Source organism: Nannospalax galili, unplaced genomic scaffold, assembly GCF_000622305.1.
Source record: "Nannospalax galili isolate Female #2095 unplaced genomic scaffold, S.galili_v1.0 scaffold199, whole genome shotgun sequence".
NCBI lineage: Eukaryota > Metazoa > Chordata > Mammalia > Rodentia > Spalacidae > Nannospalax > Nannospalax galili.
The window spans coordinates 1,891,199-1,912,744 of NW_008343559.1; the positions used below are offsets into that span (position 1 = coordinate 1,891,199).

The 21,546-nt window shown below is 46.3% G+C and overlaps 1 protein-coding gene across 1 annotated transcript in view; it reads right to left on the minus strand.

Annotated features, from left to right (window-relative positions):
* LOC103739384 (voltage-dependent calcium channel subunit alpha-2/delta-4) overlaps positions 1-21,546 on the minus strand; it is a 66,050-nt gene that overhangs the window by 23,245 nt on the left and 21,259 nt on the right. The window contains 12 exon segments of the mRNA XM_029566809.1: positions 5,751-5,822; positions 6,248-6,334; positions 10,131-10,205; positions 11,705-11,785; positions 12,475-12,489; positions 12,491-12,553; positions 15,114-15,259; positions 17,744-17,822; positions 18,233-18,346; positions 18,453-18,542; positions 19,343-19,417; positions 21,222-21,372. Of these exon segments, the coding sequence (XP_029422669.1) occupies positions 5,751-5,822; positions 6,248-6,334; positions 10,131-10,205; positions 11,705-11,785; positions 12,475-12,489; positions 12,491-12,553; positions 15,114-15,259; positions 17,744-17,822; positions 18,233-18,346; positions 18,453-18,542; positions 19,343-19,417; positions 21,222-21,372 (1,048 nt within the window).

Consider the following 21,546-nt stretch of genomic DNA (forward strand, 5'->3'; position numbering starts at 1 on the left):
GACTGGATCACCAAAAAAATCAACAAGAAAATAAAAATTTCCTGGACTGGAATGAAAATAAAAACACAACATATAAAAAACTATGGGACACAATGAAGGTCATCCTAAGAGGAAGTTTATAACCCTAAGTGCCTATACCAAAAAATCAAAGAGAACACAATTTCATGATACTTTTTAAGGCCTTAGGAAAACAAGAATCAGGGCTGGAGAGATGGCTCGGCAGTTAAGAACACTGGCTGTTCTTTCAGAAGACCCGGGTTCAAATCCCAGCACCCACATGGGAGCTAATAACTGTCAGTAACTCCAGCTCCCGGGGATCCAACAGCCTCTTCTGTCCTCTGCCGGCATTGCATGACACGGGTGCACTTACCTACATGCAGGCAATACATGCATACACGTAAAATAAAAACAAAAACTAAAACTAAAACAAGAACCAACCAAACCCCAAAGCAGTAGATGGTGAGAAATAATTAAAATCAGAGTAGAAATTAGTGAAATAAAAAGAACGACAATATAAAGAATCAATGACATGAAGAGCTGGCATTTGAAAAGATAAACAAGACTAACAAACTCTTAGCTAAAGTAACCAGAAGAGAAGACCTAAATTAATAAAATTAGAGGTGAAACGGGAGACATAACAATGAATATCAATGAAATTCAGAAAATTATAAGGACATACTTTAAAAGTCCATATTCCAGTAAACTGGAAATCTAAAAGAAATGGGCAAATTTCTAGGTCCATATGACCCTCCAAAATTAAATCGAGATGGAATAAGTAATTTAAACAGATTTATAACCAGCAACAAGATTGAAGTAGTAGTTTAAAAATAATCCTCCTGCACTTGGGAGGCAGAGGCAGGTGGATCTTTGTGAGTTCAAGGCCAGCCTGGTCTACATAGTGAGTTCCAGGACAGCTGAGGCTACAGGGAGACCCTGTCTCAAAAAGACCAAAAAAAAAAAAAAAAAATCCCCCTTGGGCCGGCGTGGTGGCACACTCCTTTAATCCCAGCACTCGGGAGGCAGAGGCAGGCGGATCTCTGTGAATTCGAGGCCAGCCTGGTCTCCATAGCGAATCCAGGCCAGCTGGGGTTACAGGGAGACCCTGTCTCAAAAGACCCGCACCAAATCCTCCTTGATGTTGGAGAGATGGCTCAATGGTTAAGAGCATTGGTTGATCTTGCAGAGGACCTGAGTTTGGCTCCCATAACCTACATGGTGGCTAACAACCAATCATAATTCCAGTTCTAGGGGATCCAACACCTTCTTCTGATTTCCACAGGCATTGTTCATATGTGGTGCACTTACATACATGCAGCAAAATACCATGCACATAAAATAAAATAAAAAAGAATTAAAAGAAAATCTTTCAACTTAAAAAAAAAATCCAGGAGGATGGAGATTGTAGAACGTATGTGGTCTGAAAAGAGAGGGAATATCAAGGGTGGCAAAATTTGAACAGGGATGGGGTGGTGCGTGGGGGAGAAGACGGTGTCCTGGTTTCCAGTGAAATCCAGATAACCATTAGGGAATACTTTGAAAACTCAAATTCTAAAAAACCAGGAAATTTAGAAGAAATAGATAAATTTCTAGACATTTATGATCAACTAAAATTAAGTCAGGATGATAGAAATAGGCTGGAGAGATGACTCAGCGATAAAGAATATTGGCTGTTCTTGAAGAGGACCCGGGTTCGATTTCCAGCACCACATGACAGTTAACAACTGTCTGTAATTCCAGTTCCAGGGGAACTGGACATCCTCTTCTGACCTCTGTGGGCATTGCATGACATGAGTGCACTTACATACATGCAGGCAATACATTCCTACACATTAAATACAAAAATTAATAAAATATTTAAAAAGATGATAGAAGCAGTAATAAAAATTTACCAACAGGGCTGGAGAGGTGGCTCAGTATTTAAGAATGTTAATTGTTCTTTCAGAGGACCTGGGTTTGGTTCCCAACACCCACACGGCAGCTTAAAACAGCCTATAACTCCAGTTCCAGAAGATCTAAAGCCCTCTTCTGGCCTCTATGGGCACAAGTCACGAGCATGGTGCACATATATACACATAGGCAAAACACTCATATACATAAGAAAAAAATAAATAATCTTTAAAAAATAATCTCCCAACAAGGAAAAGCCCAGGACCTGAAAAATTTACTACCAATTCTACCTAATCTTTTTTAATTAAAAAAATATTTTAGGGGCTGGAGTGATGGCTCGGTGGTTAAGAACACTGCCTGTTCTCGCAGAAGACCCAGGTTTGAATCCCAGCACCCACGTGGCAGCTAGCAACTGTCTGTAACTCCAGTTCCAGGGGATCTGACAGCCACTTCTGTCCTCCGCAGGCATTGCATGGCATTGGTGCACTTACTTACATGCAGGCATAACACTCATACACATAAAATAAAAAATACTAAATAAAATATTTTTTAAAAAAGATTAAAAAAATACTTTATTATTTTAATTTTATTGTTCTATTGTTCTCAAGCATATTTCTGAACATGACCTATCTGGTCCTATGGTGTGTGTGTGTGTGTGTGTGTGTGTGTGTGTGTGTGTACGTGTGTATGCACGTGTGTATCTGTGTATGGGTGGAGGCCGGAGATCAACCTCAGGTGCTGTTCCTCATGCACTGTCCACCTTGTTTCTTGACAGAGTCTCTTACTGACCTAAGGAAAAGTTCAAATATCCAGTAGATATTCTTAAAAGTGTTCAACATATTTAGCTATCATGAAAATGCAAATTAAAACTACTTTGAGATTTTAATCACACCCCAGTCAGAATGGCTGTCATCAAGAAAACAAATGATGGGGGCTGGAGAGATGGTTCAGTGGTTAAGAGCCCTGGCTGCTCTTTCAGAGGACCTGGGTTTGAATCCCGGCACCCACACATGGTGGCTAACTGTCCATAACTCCAGTTCCAGGGGATCCAATGCCCTCTTCTGGCCTCTGTGGGCATTGCATGGCATGCACGCACTTACATACATGCAGGAAAGACAGACTCTCATACACATTAAATAAGTAAATAAATAAATAGAAGAAATAAGAAAACGACTGACAACAAATGCTGGTCCTGGTGTAGGGAAAGGAGCTCTTAGCCATTGTTGGTGGGAGTGCAAACTGGTACAACTATGGACATCAGTTTCTTAAAAAGTTTAAAATAGAACTATCATATGATCTAGCTGTACCATTTCTGGCCAAGGACTCTAGATCTTGCTACAGAGATATCTGCACATCTCTGAAGTGGAATTGGCCTAGCTGTTCATTAACTGATAAATGGATAATAAATATTTGGTATATTTGGTACATTTTCATTCATTACATGGATTTTTATTCAGCTATAAGGAAAACTGAGATTGTGAAATTTGTAGGAAAATGGAAGGAACTAAAAAATATACTGAGTGAGGTAACTCAGGCCTAGAAAGAAAAATACCTGATGTTCCCTCTCATGAGTGGATCCTAACTTATAATTTTTATGTCTGTGGAAGAGAGTGCATAGTGGCCAGGAAACCAGAAAGGGGCCCATGAGAGGGGGAAAAAAGAGACTATAAAGGAAGAGGTTAGGGAGGAAAACAGACCATATGTGATTAGAAAGTAGAAGAGAGCCTGGAATGAGGACAGGTAAGGCAGGGTCAGTTAACACTCAGTGTGTTAGAAAGTGCCATTATGAAACTTGCTACTTTGTATCCTAATTTTAAAAAGGAAAGGAAATAGCACTCCAAAAAGACTCTGGGAAAGTCTTTAAAACTGGCACTGAGGACACAGGTCAGGCTTTAGGAAGACTCGTACAGCAGGACTTTGGGGCCTGCGTTCTAGAATTTGTGACTGGCCACCTGGGTGATCCTAGGCAAGTTTTTGGCCTCTTTGAATGTCTTCATCTCTTAAGTTGGGGATAGGAAGGAACCTGCCTCATAGGGTTGTGAACTAAGTGGGCACCTGTAACGTGCTCAGTTCAGCTTCTGGTAAATTTGGACTGCCATTATTCTTGGTTTTAGTAGCAGTAGAAGGACATGAGCAGCTGTGTGCTGACGTCAGCATCACAGTCATCATCACTACCACTATCCTGCTTCTCTGACGCACTCATACTTCAGGAAGTCTTGTTACATTGAAAATGGTTTGTTAGCAGGAATGAACAAATTTCAAAGGGGGCAGGCAGAAGTTTCTGGAGAGGCTCTGGCTGCTGGGTCTGGTTAGGACTCTGCTTAGTGGCTTTGAGAAGCATGAAGGCACCATAAAGACCATGGACCCAAGGAAAAAAGGACGGAAGGCAGAATCTGCCCACTGAGTATGTCAGTGTGTTGGATACAGCACAGCTGTTCTGGTGATAAGTGGTCATGTACATTAATGTTTGCATTCTATGTTTAATGCCCTGGTGGGCTGGGCCTCAAACATGGGAATGGGAATCTGACTAGAAGCACAGTGAAGGGACCTTGACTCTTTGGGGATCTGTCACCATAGGAGACCTGGTATTGCCAACATCCCCAGTCATCTGAGGAAGGCCTTTCTCAGTCTAGAGCATATAAAAAGCCAGGCAGATGAGGCAGAAGTCAGACAGCAGTCCCAGTGGAAACCAGCCCCTGGTCTAGAAGACATTCTTGCCAGGGCTTCTCTGTTTGGCCTCTGTGGAGATTTGTGTTCGGCAAAGGACTTGGTCTAATTGCTACAGACAGATGCTGTGTTCTGTCAGCCGAGGCAGATGGGCAATGAAGGAGGCAGTGGGGATGGTTGTGTGGGAGGAGGCGACATTTGTCAATATGTCAAGGGACAATGTGAATACAGAGGGTGCATTAGAACTTTTACATTTTTTTTAATTTTTAAAAAATATTTTATTTATTATTTTTTATTTTGTGTATGGATATATTGCCTGCATGTTAAGTGCGCCCATGTTGTGTAATGCCTGAGGATGACAGAAGAGGGCGTCAAATTCCCCTGGAACTAGAGTTATGGATGGTTATCTGCCTGTGGGTGCTGGGAATCGAACCCAGGTCTTCTTCAAGAGAAGCCAATGCTCTTAACTACTGAGCCATCTCTCCAGTCCCATCAGAACCTTTTTAAGTGAAAAGATGGAATTATCTTTTCTAAATGACAAGCAGGTCTGTAAAGATAATGGGGTCTCAGAGGATATCCATTTTTGATTCCTTGTGGTTAGATGAAAATCAGCTACAGGGAATAGTGAATAGTTTCAACCTTTCCCCAGATAAAATGCTTTAGCAGAGCTGCTGACAGTTTGCAAAATGAACTGTCACGTTCTCTCATCATAAACAGCCAAAGGGCCAAATAGCATAAAAAAGAGAGAAGAGCTCTCTTCTCTAGTGACGTACTAATCCACACACCCAGTGGTTGCCAAATAATGGAGTATTGATGCACTCAGTAGCACAATTCCTGGCCTGTAGCTCTCTGGCACTGCCACTCCCTGGGCGGCCCTCTCACACCACACCTTCAGGGCCACATTGAAGCAGTTTTACACTCTCATTAAGCCAAATCCAAGTCCAAGCTCAGTGCTGCCTGCCTGGGCCCTCATCTGCTCTGTGTCTGGCTCCTTACCCCTTTGTCCAGTGGCACCTTCACATTCATGGAGAAAGATCCTGTTTCCCTGTTGATCATGGCTGTTCTCAGCTTTAAGAGGAAAGAGAAGGGCTTTAGTACTGCTTACCTGGAGTAGGGAGCTCTCATTAAGCCAAATCCAAGTCCAAGCTCAGTGCTGCCTGCCTGGGCCCTCATCTGCTCTGTGTCTGGCTCCTTACCCCTTTGTCCAGTGGCACCTTCACATTCATGGAGAAAGATCCTGTTTCCCTGTTGATCATGGCTGTTCTCAGCTTTAAGAGGAAAGAGAAGGGCTTTAGTACTGCTTACCTGGAGTAGGGAGGTATTGATTTTTACTGACCATGTCCTAGGATCCCTCAGGACACTGGCTCCCATTGGCTCACAATTTGGGGCTTTGACTGAGGCGATGTTGCGAGGAGACCGATACATTGAGGTGCAGTGTTACGCTGCTAGGACACAGTTTTTTTCTAGGATCTGATGTGGAGACCAAAAGGTAGACAAAACAACGCCGAAACCCAAGCTGGGCTTGTAGGTATGATTTCGGTATGCCTTGGTAAGTCTTGTATTTCCATAATTGCTGAAAGGATTCACAGTCACAGAACCCAACTGCACTGAGGTTGTTAAGTGACCTCAGCATTCCCGGCGCCTGCTGGCTGTGGCGATGACTAGTCTCCCTTCCCCTTGTTTTCCAACTCACTGTTTCCGTTTGGTCTGCCCACTCCACTTCTGAGAGGTCCACACTGTTGTAGTTGGGTTTGGGTCTTAGTTTCTCGCCTTCTCTGTACTGGAATGGGCCAGATATGATGGAAAACAGGGGGTTAACATGCACGCTTTTCCCATTTCCTCTCTAAAGTCTTTCAGGTATATTCATTAAAAATCAAAGCATCCCATGATTCCTCACGGTGTTCCAGCCTGATCTTCCACTAAGTGCAGAGCTTCCCTGGCCAATGAGTGCCACAGATAGCCTCCGGGCCTCCTGGGAATGTTTCCCAACAGGGATCTTCCTGTTTTAGGAGTCAGCTTGTCATAGTGTGGATAGCCCTAATTACTAGAACATTCTCTGTCCTATGGAGTTCAAATCTGTCTCCCTATGACTTTTACCCACCGTTGTCAGTTTTCTTCTGGAGTCACCCAGAATGTGCTCCTCCTGACACTTGGGGTGCTCAAGGCCCTTGTCCCTTCCCCAGGACTTGACTGTAGAGCATTCCCAGTCTGCAGATGCCTTAGCTCTATGAAGATGCTCCACTCTGTCAATGTCATCCCCAAAATGCAGCTCCCAGGGCAGAAATCAATATTGCACATGGCATCTGGCCAATGTGGTGAGAAGTGTGGTCTGTGGCTAAAGCATCACACAGCTCTGACTGTGTGCCCTAGGGTTCTGTTGGCTGCTTGAACAGCCAGACCAGCTTGGCAGCCCAGATGGCGCCGTCAGCCAGGCAAATCCCCTTCGTGGTGTCATGTGGTACACGCCTACGCCTAGGCGTTCAGGAATGGCAGAGCTGTTCACCCATCCCTCATGCATCTCATCTTGTTAATTTCAATTTTAGAATACATTCTGAGCAATCATTTTCTCACTTAATCTATTAGCAATATCATCCAGATTGTAGGAAACATTTTCATCTTGATAGAATTTTTGAATTGGTCAGAGTCAAGGGCAGATCTACAGTGTCTAATAACCACATGTCTCCAAAATTTGACACAAATTGATTAATGAACACTCAGAGCTGAGTGTCAGTGTTTCTTTCTCTCTCTCTCTCTCTCTCTCTCTCTCTCTCTCTCTCTCCAGATACCATCAAGTTATCTATAATTAAGTCTGTGGTACTTCCCAGGTTTACTTTAGTAATGCATCCATAAAGGAGAGAGGAAGTTTATCATTCGAGTAAATTAAAAATAGTAGCCTACTTCTGTAGATGAGGTCCTCAGCAGGTTTGGGGTAACTGAAATTACTGTCATTGTGTATCTTTCTTCTGATAGATTTTTTTGTTTGTTCATATGTCCCAGAAAAGCATTATTTTAATTTTTTCCTGTTCCAATGTATAGTATGACCTCTACCAGTGTCCCCTAGTCACCTGTCTCTTCACCCAGGCCCACACAATGCTCTGTCCGTTGCCTTACTGATATCCACACTCATCAACTAGCACTATCCCATCCTCTTCTACCCAGGCTCTCTCTCTCTGACAACATTCCAGTGCTATCTCCTCATCCTGAAAGCCCCTGACAGACCATAGCTCATCCTTAGCTGCTCATATTAAACCTAAAATTCTATTACGTTAGGGCTACTGAGATAGAAAGATTTCAGGCCCACAGCGTGGCTCTTGACCTTTTTTGATTTTATTGCTAGGAATTACTTTGCTTCCTGAAATGTAGCCACTTATTTCTTTTCTTTCTCTTTCTTTCTTTCTTTCTTTCTTTCTTTCTTTCTTTCTTTCTTTCTTTCTTTCTTTCTTTCTTTCTTCTTTCTTAAAAGTTTACTTTGAAAAAATTATTTATTTATTTTTATTTTATTTGTTTGAGTGTTTTGCCTCCATGTATGTAATTGTACCTGTGTGTACAATGCCTGCAAAAGTCAGAAAGGGCATCAGATCTCCTGGAACTGGGTGCTGGGAATGGAACCCAAGTCCTCTGAAAGAGCAGCCAGTACTCAGCCACTGAGCCATCTCTCTAGCCACTATTTGCTTTCTTGACAGTGCCTTCCTTACATGGTGCATGGCATTGGCTTCACCATGTCCTTTTCTACGCAACTGTCTGCTGAGTAGCTTCATGTATCTTCTTTCCTTTATTAGATATGCCCTTCCACACTCTTACTAGCACTATAAGATCAGGCACACAGTAGGTCCACAAGATGAATTGGCTGGTGAGAGCATTATTCATGTGGATTGAGTAGATGGATGCTGATAGGTAGGTTTCCGATCAGTACCCTTTAATTCTACAAGTTAGCTCCAGGATTAATATATGTGCTCTTTCCATAGAGCATTATTTGATGGCACTGGTCCCCCACAAAGCCCTCTGGTCTAAGACTGTGACTCATTAGGGTTTCAGATGCTTGTCCCACAGAGTCTGAGTTGGGAAGACAGAGGGTATAGACCGACGCATCCTGGTATCTCTACTCTGAACCCTATCATCTACTGTTAAGTGGCTCGGGCAATTGTCTTATGTTCTGTATCCACTTGAAATAATAGCAAGGGATTTGGCTCAGCTGGTCTCCCCAATGACTCCTGGGGCAGAGGAGCTGGTTAGTAAATTCTCCTCTACCCAAGCCTCTTCTAGGGTTCCTTAAAAAACTGGAAGAGGAGCAGGCTTAAGATGCCTCTAGGACTTTAGCTCCCCTTACCCCTCCAGCCACCACACTGAGCAGTGTGACCACTGATACTGTGGACAGCAGTCATGCCCCGGGACAGCTTCTAGACACTGAGATGGAATTTTCTTTCTCAAACACCAGTTGCTCAGGAGAACTCATGTGAAAATACTTGTAGCTCCTGGAGAGAGTCAGATGAGGACAGGGGTCCTCAGCAGCATGGAAGACCAGCTCGGGGGGCAGTCACTGCCCTTGTGAAAGGGCTCTGCTTCATTGTGAACTCACTGTTTATACCCCCTTCAGTGGGCTTTTGGAATTCTGCTGATCCATCTGTCAGGCTGTGGGAGGGATGGAGTCATTGAGACAGCGTAACGAATGTCTGTAGTGGTTTCAATTAAAAAAATTTTTATTATTTTTATTTTATGTGTATGAGTGTATTGCCTGAATGTATGTGAGTGCACCCATGTCGTGCAGTGCTGCGGAGGTCAGAAGAGGGCTTCGGATTCCCCTGGAACTGGAGTTAAGGATGGTTTGTAGCTGCCGTGTGGTGCTGGGAATCGAACCAGGGTCTTCTGTAAGAGCAGTCAGTGCTCTTAACTGCTGAGCCATCTCTCCAGCCCCGGTTTGGATGTTTAAAAAAAAATATTTAGTTTTGGAGTACAGTACCTGTAGAGGCCAGAAGTATCAGATTCCCTAGAACTGGAGTTATAGGTGGTTATAAGCTACCTGATATAGTGCTGGGAACCAAACTCAGGTACTCTGGAAGGGCAGTACACGCACTTAACTTCTGAGCCATCTCTCCAGTGTGGTTTTGTTCTTAAACAGCCCTCCACAGCCCATGTGTAGAAGGCTGTGTCCCCAGCATGGCACTATTGGGAAATAGTGGAAGTTTTAGGAATTTTTAGGAGGTGAAACCTGGTGAGCAGTTTTAGGTTACTAGGTCATATCCTTAAAAAGGATTATGAGAACTGGGTCTTTTTCCTGTTTATAAAGAAAACGGAATTCCTGACTATCTCTATGGTTTTGTTATAGTAATGGAAAGCTGACTGCCTTACAGGACTCTGCTTTCACAACCCCAGCATCCATTACGTGCTGTCTGACCTGTTTATCAATATTTCCCATATTTTTGCCTCATATATCCTGTTAGATAATAAACAATTTGAAGACAGGAGCAATGATGTGAAATTTTTTCCTTATATTATTCATTGAGTTTTAACTGTTTTTTTGTGAACTGTCCCCAAATCTCACATTGTTAGAATCTCTAGGCAAAAAGATCTGTACCTACCAAGGGTTGGAGGTCAGGATGAGAGAGGATGTAGCCGTTATTAGTGTTCAAAAAAGCATATCCATGTACCCCGAGCTGCCAAAGTCAAGGGTTGGGAGCATTAGATGTGTTGGATGATGTTGTATATGTCCTTCCACAGACAGATGCCACCTTCAGATGCACCTGCTTGCCTAAGATCATTACGGCTTGCTAAATGCTCATACCCAGCATGGTAGGGAGGGGCAGGGAGAGTCGTGGGGCTCTTGCTTGAGAGTCCAGCCATACCTTCCAACCAACCAATCGGCTTGGGGTAGAAGGTAACGGTATATAGGCTGGGGAAGCCTGGGGCAGGTTCTCACCATTTTATGTGACCATGGGAAAGCTACCATTCATGCTTGGATGAAGACTTTCCAGTGCAGCCTTGGGGAGAGGCACCCACACTCATGTGAGTAAACCCTCTCTCATTGCTTTCTAAGTAAGCCCGATAAACTCACTGGTTTCCCAGACTGCAGTTTGATTAAGTCATACCTTGGTTTGTCATTGGGACCAAGAGAAGGGAGGGCAGATGTTGTTTACACCCTTCCAGAAGGAATTTCAGTTATAGATGACTATATAGGGGAGGGCCTGGAGGACACACAGGATGGCTGAAGATAGCAGCTTTTAGCAGTGGGTGTTTCAAACAGGAATCTTACTGAACCAGTACCCTGCTTCCCCCCACTGGTTGTGAAGTCCCTTCCAGAGCCTAATGTTTGGAACAACCATGATAATATCATAACATTGCTTGATTCTTTGATGATGGCCTTTCGATCACTCTTTTTGTTTGTTTGCTTGTTTGTTTGGAGACAGAGTCTCATGTAGGCCAGGCTAGCCTTGAACTCATTATGTAGCTAAGGATTACCTTGAACTTCTGATTTTCTTGTCTCTACCTTCCAAAGTACTGGGAATCCCACCATGTTAGGCTTCATTCACTCTTAGACAGGACTTAAGAGACATGAAGAGCAGACTGAGAAACTGAGGTACAGGTAGTAAAAGAACTTGTTGAAAGCTACAGATCCAGTCATGGCTAGTGGTGGCAAAGGGGCCCAGGAAGACAAGCCACTGCCAGCATCTACCTGGGGCCCAGACAAGAGGTCCTCCCATCCTAGCTCTGGACTTGACTGCCCCTGCCTGGAGAGAGGCTCCTGGACCTGTTGTAATTTGGGTCTGTAGTATCGTACAAAGCCCCAAGTGTTGAGGCCTTGATTGACAGCTTGTTGTGCTACTGAGAGAACTTTGAGGAGGTATGGCTTGGTGGGAGGAAGTTAGGTCACTGGGGAGAGCTCTTGAAAAGGATGTTGGATTCATGCCCTGTCTTGTCTCTCTTTACTTCCTGGCATCCTTGAAGTGAACAAGTTTCCTTTGCCAGGTACTTCTGTCATATATTCTACCTTGCTACAGCTCCAGAGCCACAGGGTCAAGCAACCATAGACCACAATCTCAGAAACTGTGAGCCAAAACAAATCTCTCCTCTCTTTAAGTTGATTTTCCTCAAACATTTTGTGACAACATTGGAAAGCTGACTGACACAGTCCCTCAGGAACTTGACCCAGGCTCACCTTGTAATGGGGTGCCAGCTTCAAAAGCTCTCTTAGGGTCACGTCAGAGCCCACCACGCCCAGGAGAATGCCATGAAATCGCTGGAAGGAAAAACAGGGGTCAGGGAAACGGTGCATGAGGCTAGACTAGACTCTAGGCATCCCCAGAGTCTGGGAGAAGAACACTTAGGTCTTAAGCTGACCATCCTTTTCAGTTAAATTTTAGGTTGAATTCTCTCAAATAAAAATGTAAAACCAGTCACACAAAGCCACAGGAACAATCTTAGCTGCTGGGAAGATTAATGCCCAGTATTAATATTTAAGTAGTAATATTTAAATGAAATACAAAGTTGAGTAAAATATTAATCATCACAGCAGAGGCTGAAATACGGGGTGCATACTTATTTGGCCTCTACAGCACGAGTGACCTGTAAAGAAGCATTTCCTAACTAGACAGAGGATGGAAGGCTCTAGAAATTTCCTCACCAGAGGCCTTTACACACAAGTTACAGTCTTCCCCATTTGGCTAGTCAAGTGTGGTTAATCTGGGAATCTAGCAGAAGACCCAGTAGACTTATGTCTCCAGGACAGAGCAGGGGGCATTCCCCTACTAGGCTGCAGGAATTTCAGGAATGCATTGATTCCCTTACCCATAGTTGATCAGGTGGTTCTTACATGGCTAGCCAGGGATTGGACCTGGGAATCTGCATGTAACACTTTTGGATGGCTGTGACGCTCGGTGGCTCTGAGTTCTAATGTCTGAGGCCACTTGGTGGGGGGCAGCCACTCACTGTTTCATTCTTTTTTGCTGAAGACAGGCGTGGCCACTGTGGTAAGGAGCATCAGGCTCTGTGCCTTCGAGGTGAACATCTGTCAGGGAAAAAGGGGCAGAGGACAGAGGATCAGTGGGCCTGAGGTATCTTCTGGTTAGAGCAGTGTGGGAAACCTGATGTTGACACCAACTCTTAGCACTGCCTTCCAGTGGAAAGGAAGGAATGTAAGGGGAGCTGGTAGAGTCCAGGGGAATGCTGGGAGAGCTGGGGGGAGAGGCAGTCCAGGGCCATGTCACTTGGTAAAGCAGTGAGCCCACAGCATGCGAGCCAAGCAGTCTTATCTGGCTAGACAAAGGATAAACTCAAGCCCAGGAAAAAGGCTGTTTTGTACCTGCCTACACACACACACACACACACACACAGGACCATCCCAGCACAACTTTTCCAGATGCTGTTGATATGGACCCTAGGTTGCTGTACCATGTGACTCAGGCCAGTGAACAGGAAGAAGGACATGGCTACAGGGCCACTTGGACATATGAACATGGATTAGGAGCCCCAGCCCAAGGGCAGGGCATCCAGACTACCATGTGCCTTAAGTCACCCCTAACACACACATGAGACAGAACTGGAATTAGAATCATGTCCAGTCCTGGAGGAGGGGCTCCCCTACTACCTCAGCAGGGGCCCTGTACTATGGCAAAGATGAAAAGCACGCTGTTTTTTTTTTTGTTTTGTTTTGTTTTTTAAGGCTGGCCGTCACCCAGATCACCTGGTGGCCGCAGAGTCTACAGCCAGCAGACTTCCTCAGAAAAGCAAGAGCTTTTGACCATCCTCTCTCCCCATTCCTTACCTGATATCCCAGCATTGAGTTGGAAAGCAAGGATTTTCCATGCGTGGACTACACTGGCATCTCTCTTTGTCCTGGGATCTGTCTTTTGGGCTACAGAAGACTCTTAGGAATCTGTGGGGTTGTGGATTTACAAACCAGAGGTGAATCTTTATGGGAGCTGCGTCTAGGTCTTGGCAGGCCCCCTTTCCCATCTCATGCTTAGGTAGGGTGAGCTGCCTCTGCATGTCTCTAGACCTTGGTGCAGGACAGGATACCTGTCCCCTCAGTGGACTAACATCCTTAACCCAAAACTTCCAGAAGTCCATCTAAGCACCTGTAGACAAACCTTGTCTTCAGGGATGTTGAAGTTGCAGAGGACAGGGCAGGGAAGAAGACAGGAAATGTGGGGCTAAAGGGGTTTAACTGAAGGAGAGGTCATTCTTTAAAAGTGAAGACAAAACTGTGCCTTTGTCTCCAGGCATGGACAGAAACACAGATCTTGGAAGACCTTGTTGACTTGTGTACCTAAGAATAGCCTGGAATAACCTGCCTGAGATAATTTGTACAGTGGATCAGGGAAGGAAGACTTTGCCTCTTCCTGCCTTCCTCTCCTTCCCCATTCCTCTGTTAGATACATGCCTGGCTGCTGTCCAGCTGTGGCCATCACTGTCTGGGGCCCAGGCCCCTCTCAGTACATTTCAGGTTCTTAGAGTCCTCCTTCTGCCAGGTCCTCAGCACAACCTGAATATTCAAATGCAACGGGCCCAGTGCATGCTGAGCTTTGGGGGCATGGATAGATGGATGACGGACCAGCAAGAAGGGACAAGTACAAGCATGGGACATGGGGCAGTCGAGACAATGCCAAAGCAGGTCTTCCTCTCTCCCCTCCTCTTTGCTTTTTCCCACTGTCCCCACCCACCTGGGACAGACAGAGCCTGTGACCAAAGACCACCTAGACAGGTGGCTACATACAGGATGTGCTTTGAGAAGTAGTAGGAAGGTCTCCCCCCCCCACCCGACAAACATCTCTGATGACCTCCTTGCTTTGAGATGCATTCCTTTGTGTAAGACATGGCTTCCTCCAGCCTGTGAAATGCAGGAAGCACCTAGGATGAAGTGGTAGGTTGGTGTGCTGGACAGCTTCAGTTGTCAACTTGCCATGCGTGGGAAGAGGGAACCTCAGTTGAGGGATTTTCTCCCCATTGGCCTGTGGTCATGTCTGAGGCATTTTCTTAATTGCTGATTGATGAGGGAGGGCCCAGCCTATTGTGGTGGTGCCACCTCTGAGCAGGTAGTCCTGGTTTGTATAAGAAGGCAGGCTGAGCATAGGCCACAGGAGCAAGTGAGTAACCAGCTTCCTCCCTGGTCTCTGCTTCAGCTCCTACCTCCAAGTTTTTGCCTTGTGTTCCTTCCCTGATGGTGGACTGTCATTTGGAAGTGTAAGATGTAATAAACCCTTTTCCCCTAAGTTGCTCTTTCATCATGGTGTTTTATCACAACCACAGGAAAGCAAACAGAACAGATGATGAATCACTGGTGTGACCACTTTCTTCTCATGGCAGGGGCGAGAGGATAATGAGGGGGAAGTGCAGAGGGGGAAGGAACACACAGGAGGTGGGGTGTCTGTTGGGCAGGGATCTCGGCCTCTGGGAGCAGTCCTGGGTACACAGCAGTGCTATCGGTGGGCAAGGAGAATACTAAAGGCTTCCATCCACCCTCCATGACTCCTTCTGGGGAGGCATGTTCTTGGCCCTCTCCCAACCAGGAAGTCACCTCTTGCTCCCTGGGTCCCTAACTCTGGGCCTGCCCTCCCATCTGGAGCCACCATCAGGTTTACCCTGCTGTCCATGTAGGCCTCTGTCCAGATGATGTCATGGTCGTGGTTGATGACCATGGGGCGACTGAGCACATGCAGGTACTCCATGACATTCTCCTGAGCATCTGCCAGTGTGGAGATCTGTGTGTAGTAGCCTGGAGAGGGGAGGGCTGTGTGATGATTGGGTACAAAGGAGGGGTTCCATGTAGTCCCTGCGCTGGACCCATGCACCCTCTCAGCTGCTGGTTGCTCCCAGCCAGGCCTCTCTAGTCACAGGAAAATACTTCCTGGAAGTCATGCCTTATTTCCCAGTGGGAGACAAAGATATATCCTGGTGCTGGAGAGATAACTCAGTGGTTAAGAGCACTAGGTGCTCTTGCAGAGGACCTGGGTTCCCAGAGAACATGGTGGCTAACGAGGATCCAAAACTCCAGGTCCAAGGGATCTAATCCCTCTTCTGGTCTCTGCAGGAACTGCATATACAGGTGAATTTACATGCAGGAAAAACATTCATACATACAAAAATAAATAGCTAAATAAATCCACAGACTATCCTGTCTCAGCTCAGGGCCATCTGACCTCTAGTACTCCCCAAAACAACAGCAGGGCCTTGACTGTAGAGTGGCACCCACCAATAAGTCTCCTACATGTTCCTCTCTTTGAGGGTCTGTTCAGGGACCCCAATTCAAGGCAGTAACTCTTGTCCTCCTGAGCCCACAGCTTCTCAGTTTCCCTCATCGCTCTTCCTCAGGCTGTGGATGGGCTGCTTTATTCTCTTCGGGGTAGCCACAGTGGTACTAAAAAGAGCACATGGTTTATGAGGCTTTGAACAGTTCAGTATTTACCTCCTTGGTCTCATTGCTCATCACTTCTATGGTGGTTTGAATAAGTGTTTCCCATAGGTTCCAAGTATTTGAACACTTGGTCAGTTGGTGGTACTGTCTGGGGAGGGTCATGGAATCTTTAGGAAGTGTGGCCATGTCACTGGGGGTAGGCTTTGAGAGTAGATAGCTTGCCCACTTGCAACCTGTTTCTCTCTGCTTTCTGAACCTACTTGAAGATACGAGTGCTCAGCTTTCTGCTCTGGCCACCTTTGCCACCATGCCTCCCATGCCATGATGGACTCTTGTCCTTCTGGAACCGTAAACCAAATGAACTCTTCCTTTTATAAGTTATCTCGGTCATGGTGTTTTATTACAACAACAGAAAAGTAACTAGTACCTCCCTCTAGTCATCCATTCCACATGCCAACAAAATGGGACAGCTTTCCTTTCCAATACACCTCTTGCCTCAGAATCCCAGAGCATGCTATTCCCTCTGTGTGCAACATCCTTTCAAACAGGGGAGCCTTCCCCTGAACCCTGCCCAGCTGATGCCTTGATTCCATCATGACATTTTTCCATCGTCTTATAATTAAAGTCCACTTGCTGGTTGCACCTAGATCAAGCGTGAGCCCATCTGTCCCTTGAGCCCATCTGTCCCTTATGCACTGGGTACACAGTAAATGCTCAGTAAATTTCTGTTGGATCAATAGAGTCTATGGTAGCATTGAAAACCCAGGTCTTGATTTCTGGTCCCAGATAGAAGAAGACTGTTTACATACAAACCATCATTCCAAGGAAAATGCTGACCTGTGGGGATAGTGACCTGTGCATGTAATCCCAGTACTTGAGAGACTGAGGGATCACTGTGACTTAAGGCCAGGTTGGGCTATACAGTGAGAGCCTGTCTCAAACAAACAAAAAAAAACAAAAAAAAAACCAATAAATAGGGCTGGTGAGGTGGCTCAGTGGGTCACACACAAATAAATAAATGTATAAATTTTAAAATTAACCCCCCAAAGCCAATAAATAAATATGGGGGGGCATCTGGCATGATAGCTCAGTGGGTAAAGTGGCTTGCCAAGCATGAGGACCTGAGTCTGGCCCCAGAACCCCTGTAAAAAAGCTGGGTGTGGTAGTGCTTGTTTGTAACCCCAGTGCTGGGAGGCGGAGACTGGCCATCCAGTCCAGCCAAACTGATGAGTTTCAGGCCAGTGAGAAACCGTTTCAAAACAAAAACAAAAACAAAAAACAGGGTGGATGGCACCTCCTGAGGAACAAGGTTGATGTGTCTGGCCTCTACATGCATACCCACATATTCATTCATACCCCCCAACACATGCATGTGCACACACACACACACACACACACACACACACACACACACACAAAGAGAGAAACATGGTTACCCTCTACTTTTGTCTTTGAAAAGAGTCAATGCCTTAATTTGCCCCAATAGAAATTAAGGTAGGAATAAGCTAGCTGACACTGAAAGGCAGGTCCCCTCCACCTCCTGCCCTGTCTTCTGTGCTGCGTGTTTGTGCAATCCTTCCCGTGAGGAGACAGTTTTCTTGTGTGAACCCTGGATCAGTTTCTGATTGTCGTTTTGGAGGAAGGGATGGGCCATCAACTCCAGGCTTCAGAGAAATCTGCCTTTGCTATTGCTTTCTCCAAGCAAGAAGGGGAGGGGAGGCTGACACAACACTTCCTCCATGAGGACTCTGGCCAGAAGCCTGTACTTGGCTCCTGTGGGAAACCCCAGGAATGCTGTCCCTCTGCCTCAGTGTGGATGGCAGGGCACTCTGTGAAATGATTTACCTTTGTTGTTGCAGGCAATCCACTTCATGCGGTCAGCAAAAGTTACTTCTCTCCCAATAAGATAAGTGAAAACTCGGACCTGTCCACAAGATAGATTGACTCAGCAGCTGCAAGCTGCATCAGGGTCATTGCGAAGGGCTTAGATGATGAGCCAAGCCTGTATCCGTCCCTGGGTTCTCCAGTTGTACCCCCCTGGGGTCCAGGAAGACCCTGAGGCCCAGGCAGTGACATGAATTGCCCAGGGTCCTGGGGAGCATGGAGCAAAGCCATTCTGGCCCTGCACCCTGCAGCCTCTTGCACCCATCCTTTGGGCTCAGGTTGCCATAGTTTGGAGACACTCAGTTAGGACATACCTAAACTGGGGAACAGGTCTAATGGGAAAGAACTTTGAACCTGGGGTTGTGCTGCTTTTTCCTACCATGAGGTGTCAGAACTCTCCTTTGGCTTGGGGAGAGGCCCCCTTTCCCCTGACTTCTGGTAGGAAGTCACCTTCTGGTCCAGCCACTTATACTTCTCAAATACAGGCTCATAGTCCTCCACGGCCCTGTCAGTAATCAGCATGATGGCCTGGTTGCAGAGACTTCCTTGCCTGGCCTCTTGGAACTGTGTGAGCAGAGGTGAGGCTGTCACTACAGGCCAGAATCTGTAGTTCAAACATACCCTCCCTCTACTTACCCGCTCCCTCCCGTGCTTTGCCAGTGGCAAGTACCTGCTTCAAGATCTCAAAGGCTTCAGTTAAGGCATGGCTCACGATGCCCATGCCTTTGACCATCAGTTCATCCACCAGCTGCTTGAAATGCTGTTGGGAGAAATATGAGATGAGGCTCAGAGGATTGAGTGGGCCCAGGAAGCTTCCCTTCTGCCCTTAAGGGGGGAGGGCGTTTAGAGGTGCTGTCAGGACCCTACTTCAGGGCCCTGCTCCATGATGCAGCTAACTGCATCCACCTAAGTCAATGTTTCTCAAGTGCCCCAAGGATGAAGGAAGTTTGAATGACTTGACACTACTCTATATCTCCAACTGGAAGGTGGTGACGAGGGTGAGGCTAATCAGAGGTTGGACAGTCCAGGGATGCAGGTGAGGAGTGTCCTCAGCCTCACTGGGGAGGTATCATAAGAGAGATGATGGAGTCACCAGAGGTGAGGCCTGGGTTCAAGAGGACATCAAATTTAAAGCCTGTCATCCCAATAGATGTGTGAAATCTCTTAAAAATTTTGCCATGCCCTCTTACTTTTTTTTTCTAGTTTTTTTTTGGGGGGGGGATCTTGAGGAAATCCCTCAGTCCGACAGATTTGACTTTGTTCCTCATGAAGACTGTCACAGTGGAAAGGTGAGGTAGGCAAAAGGGAAACTGGGCCCTGGACTCTCCTCAAAGAGATCTGATACCAGGCCCCTCAGGTTGGGCCTGTTGGCTTGCTGTTTTCTCTCATAAGGAGAGGCATAGGATCAGCAGAGCTGGAATTTGTGGACTGGGGTCTACATGGCAACCACTGAGTTGCTTTGGTCTCCCTAGGCACTGGTGGACAGAGTGGCTGTACAGTGGTCTTTGAAGAGACACCTTTGTCATCTTGACAGAAACCTCGACTGTGGTTGACACTCACCTCTCGGTTGTCCCGATCGGCCTGGACAAGGATGCCTTTGTAGCAGGGCTCAATGTAATGGATGTAGTCATTGTACTGCAGTCACAGTGAGGAGAGGACAGACATTGCTGTGAGGCCAGAAGGGCTCAGGTAGGGCTCACCTGGACAACTGGGCAGTCCTGTTTTGGGGTGTCTGAATGGAGCAAGCAGGGGGTCTTGACTCTAAAAATCCTCTCCAAGCCCTGGTTTTCCAAGCCACTGTCTAGAACATACTAGGAACCTGTCATCCTGAGGGTTTCCTTTTGCCCTCAGACCAGCCAAGGTATTTTCCACCCGTCCCAGAGCCTCCCTCTTGTAGACCCCTCACCAGCCTGGGTAGGGGATTCCAAACTAGTTTTTGTTATATTTGATACAAGGTCTCACTATGTAGCCCAGGCTGGCCTGGAGCTCAAAGCAATTCTCTGAGCTCAGCTTCTCAAATGCTAGGATTATGGATATGTGCCACCAGGCCTGGATAGAAGCCATGCTCTTGCTCTTAGCCCTATATACATGTAGAGGGTTGTTTAGCAATCCATAGGAGTCAGAGTAGGAAGAAAAGTGAGTTATTACTGCTTTCTTTTCTTTAAAAAAGTTTTTAAATTTGTTTTTATTTTAGGTGTACAAGTGTTTTGCCTGCATGCATGTCAGTGCACCCATATCATGCAAAGCCTGCAGAGGCCAGAAGAGGGCATCGGATCCCCTGGAACTGGAGTTATGGATGGTTGTTGGCCATCTTGTGAGTGCTGGATTTGAACCTGGGTCCTTTTCAACAGCAACCAGTGCTCTTAACTGCTGAGCCATCCCTCCAGCCCCAGCTCTCTTTTCTTAATCACCCTGCTTGTCCATAGTCAGAATATAAATCTTCAAGGTCTCTAATCCATCTTCTGCCTTAGTGATAAGGAAGAGAGAGGGGACTGTAACTACATCACAGTGGGTTTTGGGGTTCTAGGGCTTGCTGGCAGTGGGTGCTCTTCCTAGGAGTTTCAGTGGGAGGGGCAGCAGGGCAGGAAGAGGGAGAGAAGAGCTGAAGGCTCTGATGGGCAGTGCTTCCTCATCCCTGGTAGAGTATGGAGCCTGTTTCTGTGGTTGTTCTGTAGCTGCTATAGGTCCTGGGATCAGGGTGGAGAGGAAGTCAACCAGGGAAGGGTGGGGGCTAGGATGGGTGCCATGGGCAAGCTGAGCCTGGGTAGTGACTCAGTGTGATCTGAAGTTAGACATCTGTGCTTGAGCATGACCTTACAAACTGTAAATTCCAGAAAAGGCAAGAAATGGCAGCAATTAGGTAGACTGATGAAGTCTGGGGATCAAGTGACCTTCAAAATGACGCCCCAGGGTGGCTGGCCACTCTGCCTCCGTGGAGCTGGAGTGGCTTGCTATGTTGTTGGATTTTCAAAGCACTCTCCTCTTGTCTTCTTTGTACCTTTCCCCCCGTCCCTGTGTGTCTGGGTTTTGGTGAGATGAGGAAAGTTAGAGAACTGGAATTGGAACAAAGCCAGAGCCCACGACTATCTGACCTCTGGTAGATGGGGAGGCTTCCAGCAGCAGGGCCAGGAGCCCACAGAGGGGATGAGGGCATTTCCAGGGCCTGTGGTTCACTCTCTGTATCAGAGCCCAGACACTGAGAGACTGATGGAGAACGTAACCTCAGAAAGGGATGTGCACACTCATGTATTATTTCAGACATGCTAGGTACCTCTTAAAGCCATCCCCAGGAAGACCACGGGTGCTAGCTCAGGAGCCTCCTTGGTAGAGGAAGGTGTCCCTCTATGGTGGGAGGCACCAGTGGTTGCAAAGAGGTTCTCGTGGTACAAGCCTTCCCAGAGCAGGTGAGAGGGACTGTAGAACAGGAAGCCACCATTACTGCAATGATGTTCACGAAGTCATTCTCTCCCAGAGTGTCCAAAATGGTGGTGATGGTGTGCTTGGCAATAGCCATCCTCAGTCCCTTCATGCTGCCACTTATGTCTACAAGAATAACTATGTCCTTGGGAGAGGTGGCAGCTTGTATGTACCTTCAGCAGATGAAAGAAAGAAAGAAAGGAAAGAAAGAAAGAAAGAAGGGAGGGAGGGAGGGAGAGGAAAGAAAAAGAAAGAAAGAAAGAAAAAGAAAGATGAGGTAAAAATAAAAGCTGTGTCATCCCAGGATATGGGAGATGGAGACGAAGGTAACAGGACCAGAAGATAAA